Source organism: Oryx dammah, unplaced genomic scaffold, assembly GCF_014754425.2.
Source record: "Oryx dammah isolate SB20612 unplaced genomic scaffold, SCBI_Odam_1.1 HiC_scaffold_2, whole genome shotgun sequence".
In the NCBI taxonomy this organism is placed as follows: domain Eukaryota; kingdom Metazoa; phylum Chordata; class Mammalia; order Artiodactyla; family Bovidae; genus Oryx; species Oryx dammah.
Window position 1 is genome coordinate 184,566,387 of NW_024070186.1, and position 14,991 is coordinate 184,581,377.

Here is a 14,991-nt window from a genome sequence, read left to right on the forward strand (position 1 = left end):
GAGGCTCCAGCTCGCCCCGCCGGCGGGCCAGCCCCGGCAGCCTCCTGCCCGGGCTCCGGTGAGCAGCGCCGCCCTTTCCGGGAGCGGCCGGGGAGGGGCCGCTGCGGGGCGGAGGGCGCGGGGTCCCCGGCGCGGGTCCCCTCCCCGGCCGCGTTCCCCGCGGGGCCGGGCCGCCCGGGTTGCGGGGCGGCGGGACCGGGGCCGCGGTCGGCGCGGCGGGGCGAGCTGGAGCCTCGGCGGGTCCGAGCGCCTGTCCGGTCGGCCGGGCTCAAGGTCATGGCGAGAACGACGCTCGGCGCCGAAGCCACGTCCGCGCACCGAGCCGGCCCGGCCTGCGGGACCTTGACCCGCCGCGACCCGGAGCGGTGGCCGAGCAGCGGGCGCGTGGTTGAGGCCGCAGGCCTTGAACTTGGCCCTCGGGGCTCCGGCCGGACCGGCCGAGAACGCTGCTCGCCCGCGCGAAGCCTCAGCGTCAGCATCCGCACATGGCCGTAGAAACACCCTCAGGTCCTGGGTTGTTGGGAGGAAGAAAATAAAATAACGCATCGTCCCGGGTGAGCCCTCCGTGGAGGTCAGGGGAGTCGTAGTGAAGAGGTGTATTTAAAAGTAGGTAGCGGACACAAAAGTATGGGCAGTGATCAGCACTGAGTCGGCATAGGGTTCATGTTTAAACTTTTTTTTTTCTAACCTTATTGGATTAAATGTTCCGTTTTCTGAATCCATCCCTGACATCACCATTCCCCTTTTTCCCAAATCGAAAAAGCAAAGCCCACACTAAGTTGCACGTCAGTTTGCTGAATCGGTGTCTGTTAGGTACTTTGAACGTTTATGTTTTTGTCTGTTAATTAAACAATGAGCCCGGAGAAAATACAATTGACACTTAAAAATGAAGGAGGGAAGGAATTACCTGTTTGTTAAATGTTTGATTCTGATATGGTTTATTTAATGTAATCCTGTAACAATCTTAAGTAATAGGATCTGCATTTTAGAGAGAAGGCACCTCGCAGAACTTGAGACACGTTGCTGGAAAAGGCATTTGAACCCAAGTTTGGCAGGCTTCAGGCCTAGTACCCTTCCTGGGACTCATGCTCAAGTTATGTTTCACAATTTGATATTGTTTCCAAGTTGATCACCAAGTCAGCCTCCTTTTATCTTGATTCTGTTATTTAGTATCTCCTGTTGCTTTTTTTTCACACAAGTGATAAAAGCCCATGAAATTGATATTTTATTCTTGACAAAAAAAGACAGCTGACATGACAGAGTTCTCCTAAAGTGCCCAAGATCACTTGAAGCTTGTAAACTGGAGAACTGCACCTGGTGTGCCTGGTACCCCCACTTCCTGGTGGGATGAGTGCTCTTGACACTGGAGTCTTTCTTTATCCAGGGTCCCCAGTACCTTCTGACTCTTTCCTGGGCTCTAGTCTGCCTTAACTGTAGGTGTTCTTTAGGACTCAGTCTTGTCATTCAGTTCCATCCAACTCTTTGCAACGCCATGGACCCCTCCTTCAGTGTCTCCTGGGGTTTGCTCAGATTCATGTCCATTGGTGCCTTCTCTCTAAAATGCAGATGCTATATAACCATCTCAGCCTTTGCTGCCCCTTCTCTTTTTGCCTTTAGTCTTTCCCAGCATCAGGACTTTTTTCCTTCATTGGAAAGGACTCAGCCTAGACCCAGTGAATTCATTGATTCTCTGAAATACTGAACGGATACAATGTCACTGAGGCTCTGTTGACTTGAGCATAATAGCGCAGGTCGCTTTCCCCAGGAAGCCATAGTGAAAACCTTCATAGACTTAGAGAATGAGGTAGGTGCCATGGGGGAAACTCAGGGAACCTCCCACCCAAGGTCATGGAAGGCCTCTTTGAGAAGGTGACATTAGGCTGAGACCTGAAGCATCAGGGGCCATGAAGGTCCCAAATGGAAATAGGCATGCTAGGAAACCCCAGAAAAATCTAGAAGCAGAAGTGAAGACAGAGAACAGGTGGCCAGGAGCGGTGCTGGATAATTCCAGGCCTTACAAGCCATTTTGAAAGCTTGGATTTTATCCTGAAAGCCATGGAAAACACTTAAAGGTGTACACTCGAGTGTGACTTCATCTGATCTATGTTTTTAGAAGATCAGTCTGACTTTGAAAAGGGGACCACATCAGGATGGTCAACTGGGCGGATCTTGGTGCCATTCACTGAGAGTCAGCTGTTCCAAAGGTGAGCGTGCCCACTGCATGCCAGGGAGACATCAGTGAATAAGGCACACAGGTACTTGCCATCTGGGAGACTGCTGGTCATTCAGAGAAGGAGGAACAGGTACAGGGAGGGGAGAGGGGTGGATCCAGGGCAGTTCTGAACCTGGTGAAGCTAGAGATGGGTGTGAGCTATTCAGACAGAAAGGCCCAGTAGGCAGTTGGCCTTCTGGAGCTGTATGACTCCTCCACGAGGTGTCTGAACCGCATTTGAGAGTTGTGAGCTTATAGGAATCCAAAACGTTAATAGATCCATGGGTTTCAGTGTACTCTATTTGACTGACATTTTTCATAATGAAGTGCTTTTTTAAACTATGGGAATGGGTGCGATTGCTTGAGGAGTGTGGATAGAAAAGAGCTGAGAAACAGACCCTGGGACATCTGGTCATTTACAGGCCAGACACAGGAAGGAGAGGCAGCGAGGGAGCCAGAAGGGGCAGCTGTGAGGTCATTGTTATGGGTCAGTGCCCGGGCAGGAGGTATTTCAAAGAGAGAGTGGGTCAGCTGTGCCAGATGCTGGTAAAAGGTTAAGATGACATAAGAAAACCGCTTACCAGCAGGGGTGTTGTGGTTGACCTTGCAAGAGTGGTTGCGGGGGAAGGCAGAAGTGTTCCTGGGAGGCCTATTTGCCACACACATCTTAGCTCTGCCCAGGGCCAGGTGCCCCGCTCAGCTGCTTACTGAACTTTCCTCCAGGCCCTGGAAATGACCATGTATGGAAACTTAACTCATCTTTCTCCTGCGAAGCCTGCCTGCTCCTCCTGGGCTCGCTCTCCCCACTAAGGGAACATCGTCCACTGAGTGCTCCAGGCTAGGAACCAGAAGACCTTCCCCAGGCCCTTCCCCCTGCTCCTGCCCATCTGGTCAGGTGCTAGACCTGTTAATTCAGCCTCCAGCATGTCTCGACTCTGCCTCTGCAGGAACACTTCCCTAGCTCAGCTCTGGGCAGCTCTTGGCTAGGTTCCTGTGAAGAGTGTGGACTTGAAGCCATTGGTGAGGGGGCACCTGGAGAACTCTGAGCAGGACCGTCTCTTGCTAGAAAGGTCTCTATGGCATGAACCTTGACCAGGTCTTCATCCCTCTTCCCTTCCACCCCACCTCCACCAAGAAAAGCTGTAGACAACTTTTTAGGAACCATTGGGGATATTTTAATATGAAGTAGGTATTAGATGTTATAGGATTACTATTTTCCTTAAATGTAATATTATTAGAGATTCAGTTTGTCCTTGATCTCAGGAGCTGTGTGCCCAAGTATTGAAGGATGGAGTAGCGTACTGTCTTCAGTCTGGTTTCGTGTGGTTTGGTAAAAATAAACAAAACAAAATCCATATAAAGACTCAGGATAAAATAGTCATCATTTTTCCATCTAGATGCAGAGCATAGAGGTCTTTATTGTACTGTTCTTTCATTTCTGTGTTTGAAGTTTTTCAAAATGAAATGTTGGGGACAGCTCTCTCTAGCAGCCACGGTGAAGACAGATTCACTGGGATTCCGGGGGTGTTGGGTGGTGGGCAGGGGAGTCCGACAGCTCCTGCTTTAAGGCAGGACTCTTCTCTGGATCCAGTCCTTCGGCCTCCCCTCTGCCCCTCACCCCTGCCATAGTCACACACTCCTGGCTTTGCGGGCAGGTAGAGTTCTGCTTCTGAGAATGTCCTTCCTCCCACCAGCAGCAACCTGACAGACTGCCTCCCATCTTTCAAGTCCGAAGCTCACCAAGTGTCTCCCCGGAGAGGGCCCATGTCTCCGTGAGGCCGGCCTCCATGTCCTCTGCCCCACCCCCGCCACACCCACCACCTCCATGTCCAGTAGGGGCTCCTTCCTACTACTTTGCGCTGTGATTACTTCTGCCTGCCTGCTTCCACAGCACAGCGAGCTCTTTGAAGTCAGGCCCGGGTTTATTCCTCAGTCTGGTACGTGCAGTGCACAGTCAGTAGATATATCTGGTGATGAGGCCACCAAAGCCCTTTACACTACTACTGTCTCATCCCATGGTCTCCACGTTAAATATATTTCCCTTCTGTAATTTGCTCCAACTGAATCCCAAACCATCTTCCATACCTAATCAGGACCCGAGTCTCCTCCTCTTCACTTCAGGAGTTTTTCCTTTTGTTTGGTTGGGTTTTTTAAAAAAAATTTTGCCATGCCATGCAGCTTGTGGGATCTTAGTTCCTGAAAAGGAATTGAACCCAGGCCCTTAGCAGTGAACAGAATCCTAAACCACCGGCCCGCCAGGGAATTCCTAGGAGTATCTTTTGAATGTATTCTTTCCCCTTCATCCCTCCTGTCATCGTCTGAACCCAGGATCATCCCTCGGTCTGTCCAGCGAGTATCGAATGCCTCGGCCGTGCCTGGTACTGCGGGGCTGCGTACCCAGCCAGGAGCCATGCCCCGTGCCTTTCTTACTATTGTCCACCCGGCTCACCACTGCCAGGCTGCTTTTTATACCTAGATCTTTTCTGAAACTTGCTGGCATTGCCCCACGTATAGGATAGAGTGCAGCCCTCTCTGCTCCCCACCTTGCCCTCCCATTGTCCCCCTCCATGCCCTCCCACACCATGTTCTCTTGCTTTCCTGAACACTTTGCTGTTCCAGAAATATGCCACATAGCTTCACGACTCCATACCCCTGGACATGTTGTTCCTGTGACTGGAATTATCACCGGCTTCGTGCACCTGTCTTGCCTGTCCTCCGAGACGGAGCAGGAGTCTCTGCCCTGAAGTTGCTCCGGCTCCTTGCCGGCCAAGGCCAAGACAGTTCACTCCCTCAAGTTCCCACAGTGCCTGCGAGTCCACAGTGTCCATGACCGCTCTGGCTGTTCACTGATAGGTTTTTCCCCTGAGACTGGGCAGACTCAGCATCTGGTCATCTTTGTATCCACTGAACCAGGCACTCAATGCTTGTTCTGTTTAAAATCTAGTTTGGGGGAATTCCCTGGCAATCCAGTGGTTAGGACTCTGATCTCTCACTGCCAAGGGCCCAGGTTCCAATCTCTGGTCCGGGGTCTAAAAAAATCCCACAAGTCCTGTGACTTAGCCAAAAGAAGTAATAATGGTGAATTAATAAAAGAAGCGTGTTTTGTTGAATATGCTGCCCCCTAGGTGGCACTGCGTAAGGTACCACCTGATGTGCATATGATGATGTAAAAACAGCCTGTCCTTGTGTTTGTTGCTCTCAGTAAAGACCCAGCCCAACCCAGGCCTTAGAATCCTGGTGGCTGTTGGCATGGCTACTTCAGCCCACTGCCATGGTTCAGTGAGGTGGACTGGGCACATGGGGCAGCTTCAGTCACCTGCCACTCGAAAGATTTCAGAGGTCAAGAGTCATTTGGCGCTGATGCTGAGTCACACTGCCTTTCATTTGTCAAGACAATTGCTACCCAACTTTGACAAGTAAACAGCACGTGGGTTCTTATGTGTGTCCCGTGATGTTGACTGTTTCTTACGTTAATCTTAGTTTACAAAGTGTTGTCATAAACCTTACTTCATCTTACCCATCCTAAAGTAAATCCCTTTGGTGTTAAAAGTCTGAAACAAATGCTTACTTGGGGAGATTCGTGTGGGTGAGGTGTCCCTTATCAGTGAAAATAGTTTGAACTTTATAGTTAGATCTGGGCTCTTATTTTTTATCTTGCCGCTTCTTAGCTCAGGTTGGACTTCTGGGGTCCAGTCCTTAAAATGCAATAGTAACCTACCTTGCTAGATTGTTCTGGGGATTAAATGAGAAGACATATACAAATTGTCCAGAGCTTGACAGGAAGTATGTGCTTATTAACTTGTAATCCCCTTAAATTCTAAAGAGGAAGGGAAGAATTACTTCAGAATTTTTTTCCCTCCAGATTTATCCTGTCAATAATTCTTTGTTATGCTCTTATTTTATAAAGCATTAAGTACACTAAGAGTTAAATAACTATATGTGTGCGCATGTCATATGCTTGTCTGTGTACTTCTGGAAGGATTCATTAAGAACTGTGCATAGTGCTTACCTTGATGAGTTACTTCTTAATGAAGTTCCTTAGTACTGATATTTTTAGAAACTTCCATTGTATCTCTTTCCTAGTTGTTCATAATTGTTATTCCTAAAGTCTTAAAATTCATTTAACCAAAACATATTTTTAAACACAATTTCTGTTTAGTAAATTTGAAATCTAAAAACTCTAGGAACTATACAAAGTCCCGCTCACAAATCTTAAAACTTTCTGCTTTGCATATCACTAATTTATATGCTTGTCATTTTGCTTCGTGATATTTAACCCAGTATCCAAAAATGTGGTGTGTTTAAAATACTTTAAACATGGGACTTCTCTGGTAGAGCAGTGGTTAGGACTTGGCGCTGTCACTGCAGAGGACCTGGATTCAGTCCCTGGTTGGGGAACTAAGATCCCTCAAGCCATGGGGTAGGACCAAAAAAAAGGAAAATACTTGAAACAAATTGACAAAATGTTTTTATTTTTATTGAAATGAATTTTACCATGATTCATTTGGAGAACTGCCATCTTCAGAATTAGTTTATATAATTAAAGAGTGAATTGAAAACAGAGATAAATACCATATGATTTTGATTTTTGCTGAAGGGCTAATACTTAAGGGCTTCCCTGATAGCTCAATTGGTTGAGAATCCACAGTGCTGGAGACCTGGGTTCAATTCGTAGGTCGGGAAGATCTGCTGGAGAAGGGATAGGGGACCCACTCCAGTATTCTTGGGCTTCCGTTGTGGCTCAGCTGGTGAATCCACCCACAATGCAGGAGACCTGGTTCGATCCCTGGGTTGGGAAGATCCTCTGGAGAAGGGAAAGGGTACCCACTGCACTATTCTGGCCTGGAGAATTCCACGGACTGGAGCCCATGGGGTTGCAAGGAGTCACACAACTGAGCGACTTTCAAGGATCTAATAGTTTTTATATATAACTTTTTTTTTTTAGTTTTTTAAAGTAGTTTTAAAAATAATTTTTAAATCACCATTAATCGGGTGCTGAAGTGTGTTTACTCGGGGTTAAACATGTACTTAAAAATAAACAAGAGAGGTACTTCCCTGGCTCAGTGGTTGAGACTTCCCCTCCCAGCACAGGGGGCGTGGGTTCAATTCCTGGTGAGGGAACTAAGATCCTACATGCCTTATTTTATTTAAAATACTTGCCCTTTGAACTCCAGTGTTCTTGCCTGGAGAATCCCAGGGACGGGGGATCCTGATGGGCTGCCGTCTATGGGGTCGCACAGAGTCGGACACGACTGAAGTGACTTAGCAGTAGCAGCAGCCCTTTTAACTTAAAGATTGTTACTGAAGTATAGCATACATTTTAGAAAGTATACAAATTCTAGATTTATAGCTTGATGAATTTTCCCAATATAAATACAACCATGTAAGCAGCACCCACATCAAGATACAGGACATTACAAGCCCTCAAAGCCCTTCTTGTGTCCCTTTCAGTGAGCTCCGTCAAGGGTAACACTAACCTGACTTCTGACACCTTAGGTTAATTTTGTCTGGTTTTGAACTTGTATCTGTCTCTTCCACTCAGTGTTTGTGAGGATCATCTATGTGGTGTGTGGACTGTAATTCATTCATTCTTTTTTCTTGTCATGCCATGCAACATGTGGGGTCTTAGTTCCCTGACCAGGGATTGAACCTGTAGCCCTGCATTTGAGGTGCAACAGAGTCTTAACCACTGGACCACAAGGGGAATCCCTACCAGGCTTTAATTTTTTAAATCTTTTCTCGGGTTACATATAGCTATCTAGCTTACCCATAAAGGAGTTTTTAAACATGCACTTTTAGGTATTTAGCTAATGTTAAGTATAAAAATAATGTATGTATATGGAAAATTCACAGAGTACAGAAGGTTATACAGTGAAAAGGAAAACTCACTCCTCACACGCCAAGCCCAGTCACATAGCCCAGATGTCCTCACTGTTAGCATTTCACTTTGTGCGTGTATTTATGGCACTGTTCTGGGCCTGCTTTCTCCATGGAACTCATCTCAGATACCAACATGTCAGTGCGTGTAGGTCTATTCATTCTTTTTAATGACTGCATTCTGTCCTGATTTTGGATCTGCCTTGTTTTATCTGCCCAGTCCCCATTAATGGAGTCCAGATTGCCGTTACCAGGAACAAACTGGAAGGCAGTAAGGAATGCTCTTCTGCATTCAACTGTGTGCGCTTGTCTAAATATAGCTGCCCTTCAGACATAACTACAAGTGCAGCCCTTAGGTCAAAAGGCCTACGCAGTTTGCATTTTGCTGTGGATAAATGCCACACTGCCCTCTAGGGAAGTCACACAAATTTGTGATCCCACTAGCAAGCATATGGGAGTTAAACACTCAGCTAAAATTGCACTGGTAAAGTGTTGCTTGTTAGTTCAGTCAGATTTATCATCACTCTGACAGTGTATACAGTAGAAGTTTAGTTATAACATGAGAATTAGCAGGTCATTTATATGTTAATGAGGTTTATATTCTTAGGTTTTTGTGAGTTAAAAAATCTTGACTCTAGGGGTAAAATAATTTTTTTAAGGAAGGAATTCATGTCACTTTCTCCATATATTCCTTTTCACATTTTTTATTGTGGTAAAGTGCATAAAACATTTGCCATTTTTAAGAGTACAGTTCAGGGGCATGAAGTATAGTCACATTGTTGTATAATCAGCCCCACTGTGTACCTGCAGAACCTTGTCATCTTCCTCACCCATCAATAATATCTCCCCATTCTCTTCTCTGCCCCTGGAACGTACTGGTGTACTTTCTTTCTCTGTGAATTTGACTCTTCTCGGTTTCCGTGTATGTTTTTCCTATGTTGAAATTTTTCCTCGGAGAAGGGAAGAACACAGCAGGACTCATGGAGATGCATGTGAGGACTCTCCGAAGATTGCCGAAGTTCCTTCTCTCACACTTTGCTCCTGCGTTCAGAGTGCACACTGTTGGCTTGGAAAGTGGACACATGATATCTCAAGTTCTAGAACAGTGCTTCGAATGTGTGCCCAAGGAGTGTTTGCTGAATGGATTGATGAGTTTATGAAAACAGTGGGCCACGCGCTACCACCCAAAGACCCTGACATCTTTGTACCTCTGATTAAACTCAAATTTTTGCATTTGTGATCCCGTAGGAAATTGACATCTTCCGATAACAGACCTCGAGAGGACAGCTGGTTAAAATCCTTGTTTGTCCGGAAAGTTGACCCAAGGAAAGATGCTCACTCTAACCTCCTAGCCAAAAAGGAAACCAGCAGTCTGTACAAATTACAGTGTGAGTCCTAGGTTTGCTATCTTCATAGTTAACGTTTTTCCCTTGGTTCATAAGTTTATCGTTGAATTTTCTTTTGTTTCAGTTCACAATGTTAAACCGGAATGCCTAGAAGCATACAACAAAATTTGGTGTGTATACCAAACTATCCTTTACTTGGGGAAAAGTAATGATTTTAGTATTTGTTGGTTGCGCTAACCCTTAATAGCAGAAGGAGATCTTTCATGCCTCTTCTTAAAGCCAAACATTGAGAGGCTCTTAAGTTGAGCTCTGTCTGGGGTTACCAAGGACATTCTGATTTTAAGCACTTATTCACCGAAGTCTGCATAGACTGTCAGACTTTGGAATGTTACTAGACTTTCAGGTTGGAAGGAGCCTTGCCAGTCTGTCCAGTCCAGCTACTCATCCAGGGCTTGAGTCCTTTCTGGAGCCCTTCCTGACACTGTTCTTAAATACATTCATATGCTCCACCTCTGGACAGCTCTGAACATTAAGAGTTAGATTGCATGTCCCTGGGACTGCCCCTATTTCCAGTATTACGCCTAAGTACCCCTGCAATGTAAGCCCTGTATGATTTCAGTAGAGCTGCCGTTTCTTTCGAAGTCTTCCATCGGCCTGGGTTCAAATCCATTCAGCAGATTCTTAGAGTGATGTGAAATCCATATACTCTTACAGAATTTGTAAACTTTAAGACCAAAGAGAATAAAGTGCACCAGTTCTTAAGTTAATAGAAGTAGCAGTTCAATGATCAGTTGTCTGCAAACATGATTTAAAAGCACTTTTAAAAAACCATGCATATCTACTGCTTTCGTGAGAAAGCAAATGATTTTGTTACCAGAATCAGCCTAACTTTCAGAAGCAAAAAAATCTTTTGTTGTTTTATTTTTGGAGGTGGGTCGCAAAAGGTAACATTAGCGTAGTTTCTTGCTCACCTCGGTACTGTTCTCTTTATTAAAAAATGACCTGAAACCAGGTGGTTTTTCTCTAAACTTCTCTTCATAAGATGAAAATTTTCTTTATGCATCTATTTCCCTGGTTTATCTTCCCTGTCCTATTTTTTTTATCAGTTCATCTCCTGTCTCAGATTCCTGGCCATCTACTCATGTTTCTATTTGAAAGTCTTGTTCTCACTTCAAACTCAAAATGTAGAAGCGCTCTGCTCCTCCCGCTTCCTCATGTGTGACACTCACCATGGTTTTATCTGACTCTTGCCTTAGCTTTCTGTGGCCAGTCTGTCACTAAGGGCTGGGCATCTTCATTTGGCATGCATTTTGCTTCTCTTTGCTTGTTTCCCTCTCCAGGCCGGTTGAGGCCCATTTCCAAGTTAGCCCTTCTGACTGCCTTCCTGGGCTTGAAGCTGCACCAGTACCTCAAACCCCAACCCCCCCAACCCACTGCAATCCATTACCCAAAAGTTTGTCAAGTTGGTCTGCTTGAGTTCTGTTTTCTCCTTCATCCTGTTTGTTTTCCTTTTCTCTGGAACTTTCAGCAGCAACCTATTTCCAGTACATAAAGACTTAACACCTGGCTGGTTTTTAGGGGCTGCAGTAATGAGGTTCTGCCCAACCCATCCAGTTCTGGGTACTAGGGTGACTAACCTACCTAACAGCCCCGGTTCACCTCGGTCATCTGTGCAGGCTTCCATCAGCCACACTTGATCCAGCACTGGGTTCTTTATTTTCTGCTCATGTCATGGGGCAAAAAGAAAACCCAGTTCCATTTCCCTAACACAACCCATCTTTCCCAATTTTCATCAATCCTGTGTTACTTCTGAACATTCATCTGTCCTATATCAAATAGATTTAATATCTGATCTTAATTTTAAAAGTAAATGCTACCCTTCAAAAAATAATACATGATTTGCTCATTGTACTTGGTCAGAAAGACACTTGAGTTTTCAGTTAGTTAGACATAAGACCATTCAGAGCTTTTCTCCATTAACTAGTCACATCCGCCCTGTCTTAGGGCCCCAACGTTAGGTGGTGATCATTAGCTTAATGTCACCTGATGGCAGCAAACAATCTGAACAGATTCCATTTCTGACCCTCGATACCTTTTTGCACCCATTGTTGGATCTGTATTGTACTTTTTCATCATAATTTTTCTACTCAAAAAAGCGTGCAGGTTTTAGCTTTCCTCTTGGTGTGATTCAGCTGTGCCTCTTCCCTTTGTCTTTCCCTGTCCATTAGAATCTGTGCTGTGGGAGGGTTTCTGTGGAACGAGGCCCCGCCACCTCTGCTAACGTAACACCCTGCCACGGCCACGTGTGATGGACAGCAACAACCTGGGTGCTGTGTCCAGTGTGGGATTCTGTGATACCTTTCACATCCCCTTAGCTGGTTGAATTGGGCAGAAACCAATTTATACTTCATGTTGTGTCTTTCATTTGGATTCTCCTGCACCATGGATGCCCTTTGGGATTGGTGGGGTGGGGGTTGCTTCCAGACTCTGTTGTGTTTCAGCTTCGTCTTCTTCCTTAAAGCCCACCCTCTCTGCCCCTGCTTCCTCTGCCTTTCGGGCCGCTTCTGTCATCTCCCCCATCCTCAACATTCCTTTCTTCTCTTTCTCTCTTCTGGCACATTCTTTTCCCATTACTCTCATCCATCCTATCTTTGGAACCACCAGAACTTAGTTTTATACATATCACCATTCCTAAGTGGTTTTTTTCCCCTGAAATGGTGAATAATAGACTCATAGTTGTGGAATTTGGGGACCTTTGACTCTTCTTTATCATTTTTATCAATATACTTGAGTTACTTACCACTATTCTAGATAGCTGGGTTATCAGTCACCTAAGCATTTGATAACTGGGCCATTAGAGTTTTACAACAGAATTCAGCTAAAAGGCTAATTCTGTAGTTTGTTTCATCATAAATGTATTCTGAGGTCATTTGTCAGAAGACAAGAGTAGATGACCTTTTCCTATTATTGATCATGTGTTACCACCTGATGTAATTTTGTTGCTTGTTTAATTAGTGTTGCTCTTTCTTCTCTTTAAGTCAAGAGGTGTTGCCAAGGATTCATGAAGATAAACATTACCCTTGTACTTTGGTGGGGACTTGGAACACGTGGTATGGCGAGCAGGATCAAGCTGGTAGGAAGCAGAAGTCTTTGGAATAAACACTTGTTCCTTAAGCCTTTACTGTCATCACTTAAATGATTTTCAACTTAGTGCTTGTTTTTATAATCAGAGCTTTCCAAATCTTGATCTAGTGTTACGGTTGAAGTAGTTTCTCAGTAAATCACTGCAAAAACTCCTTTTTGATCATTTTTCACATTTGAATCTATTATTGAAAGTTTATGGTATAACTCAGGCCAACAGTACAGTTTTGTACTGTGCTAACACTAAGCATATCTGGAATATTTTCAAGGTCAGAGTATCATAAAGGTCTAAATTATGTTATCTTTTAAAATATGTTTCAGTTCACCTTTGGAGGTATGAAGGAGGCTATCCAGCCCTCACAGAAGTGATGAATAAACTCAGAGAAAATCAGGTAATGATTTTGACAAATGTTTGCTTATTCAAACTATTGATATAGTAGATGTTAGTACAGAATTAAATGACTCTTTTCTAATACTAGTTTTTGTAAGCAAACTATTAGTTTTCGGTAGTAAAGATTTAATTTGGTTTCTTGAGGTTGTATTTGAACAGAGTCATCAGTAATACTATTAAAATAACAGTTCTTATTGTAAAAGTCAGTTGTACTTTGAAACTGATAAGCTGGTACTTTGCAGCCAGTAAGTCAGCCTAGTCACCACAGTCAGCCTGAGTTACCTAACACATACCTGCTTTAGGAACTGCCAACCACACACTGTTCACCTTGGGCTGACTTTGCTGTCCTCCCCTCCCTTCACTAACAGAAAAGTGTTTGTGGAAAAATTCTACCAGCTTAACATTATTAGAGAAGAAAATGTTTTGTGTAGCTTCCCTGTCCCTGTATAAATGGCTTTTGGATTATCTGATATTTTGAGGTGTCCATGTCATCTGTCTTACAGTACTGTCAAACACTGTCAGGAGGACCTAAAAGCATAGGAAATTAAATTTGTTTCCATTGTCATTTAAATAATCAAGATGACGGTAAAGTTTATTATCTAAACCTGGACACTTTTGAAAGTGAAAGGGAATGCTAACAGCCATTATGCTGACTCAACAAGATGTGAGCTGGGACTGTCTCAGGCCAAGGGACCCTGTTTATAATAGTATTATACTAGAGGGGGAAAATACATGTTACTCAAGTGGGTTTATATTGTTTGTAAATATTAGCAAGTCTCATGAGCACCTTTTTCACTCAAAGGAATTTTCAGAATTCCGTAAGGCGAGAAGTAACATGCTTCTCTCAAGAAAGAATCAGCTGCTGTTGGAGTTCAGTTTCTGGAATGAACCCATCCCACGGTCAGGACCGAACATATATGAACTCAGATCCTACCAGCTCCGAGTAAGTCCTGGAATAGGAGTTCATCATGTCCCCTCACCCTTCCGTGCAGGAGGACGCACACCGCTGGTGTCGAGAGCAGTTGCTGGGCATATGTTCTGTGATGTGTGCTTGGCTCATTTTCTCCCCTGTCCAGTTCTTCTTCTCGTTTCCTTTTTTGGTTTGTTTTTGTCTTTTTTTTTTTTTTTGCTGTGCAGCATGTGGGATCTTAGTTCCCTGACCAGGGATCGAACCCATGCTCCTCTTCATTGGAAGCAGAGAGTCTTAACCACTGGACCACCAGGGAAGTCCCTTGTTTCTTTCTTTTTTTTTTAATCTTCTTTCTTTCTCATTCTTTCTCTTCTTTTAAGGATATTCGTTTTTTATAGCCTTAGACATAAGAGAAAAGACCTAAAATGCAGGACCAGGTACATTATATACATCTATTGTCATTGAACTAGAGCAACTAATAAGCGTGTGATTACTGAATACATTATATAGCACTGTAAGAGAAAAGGGCAATAATATTTCTACGACTTTCTAGATGTTTCCCTGCTAGGACACGACTGAAAAAAAAAAAGCCCAGATAACAGCATAGTTAAAGTGAAAACATATCAGTAGATCTCAGTGGTCTAACATTCAGTTTTATACTGGGGGGAGAAGAATCAAGGAATGTCTTTGTTAGGTTTACTTAAATTGAATTATTTTAAAATTTCACAGTAGGGACTTCCCTGGTTAGGACTCTGTGTTTCCACTACACAAGGCATGGGTTCAGTGCCTGGTGGGGGAAGCAAGATCCCACATGCTGCACAGCAAAAAAATTAATAAATAAAAAACTAAAATTTCTCAATAAAGTCTGAGTAGGTACCAACAATTTAATCACGAATGGCCTAACTGTGATTTTCATAGCTATAACTGGATGACCTTAACTCTTAACCTTGTGTATATGTTGTCTCCTTAGATGAAGCCGTAGAATTATTACTCCCACCATAGGATAGGCATGAACAGAGTGCATAATGTTGTTTTGTTGCATTTTTTTACTTGTTAGATCTCCCATTATTAAAAGTTAATTTCTTAGTTAGTCTTGTCATTTGGTATTTTTCAT

At 44.2% G+C, this 14,991-nt stretch overlaps 1 protein-coding gene across 1 annotated transcript in view; it reads left to right on the plus strand.

Annotated features, from left to right (window-relative positions):
• Positions 1 to 14,991, plus strand: part of NIPSNAP2 (nipsnap homolog 2) — a 32,472-nt gene that overhangs the window by 4,517 nt on the left and 12,964 nt on the right. Inside the window, exons 2-7 of the mRNA XM_040266697.1 lie at positions 4 to 58; positions 9,338 to 9,477; positions 9,560 to 9,605; positions 12,474 to 12,568; positions 12,898 to 12,968; positions 13,770 to 13,910. Coding sequence (XP_040122631.1) covers positions 4 to 58; positions 9,338 to 9,477; positions 9,560 to 9,605; positions 12,474 to 12,568; positions 12,898 to 12,968; positions 13,770 to 13,910 — 548 coding nt within the window. The remainder of the gene's footprint in view (positions 1 to 3; positions 59 to 9,337; positions 9,478 to 9,559; positions 9,606 to 12,473; positions 12,569 to 12,897; positions 12,969 to 13,769; positions 13,911 to 14,991) is intronic.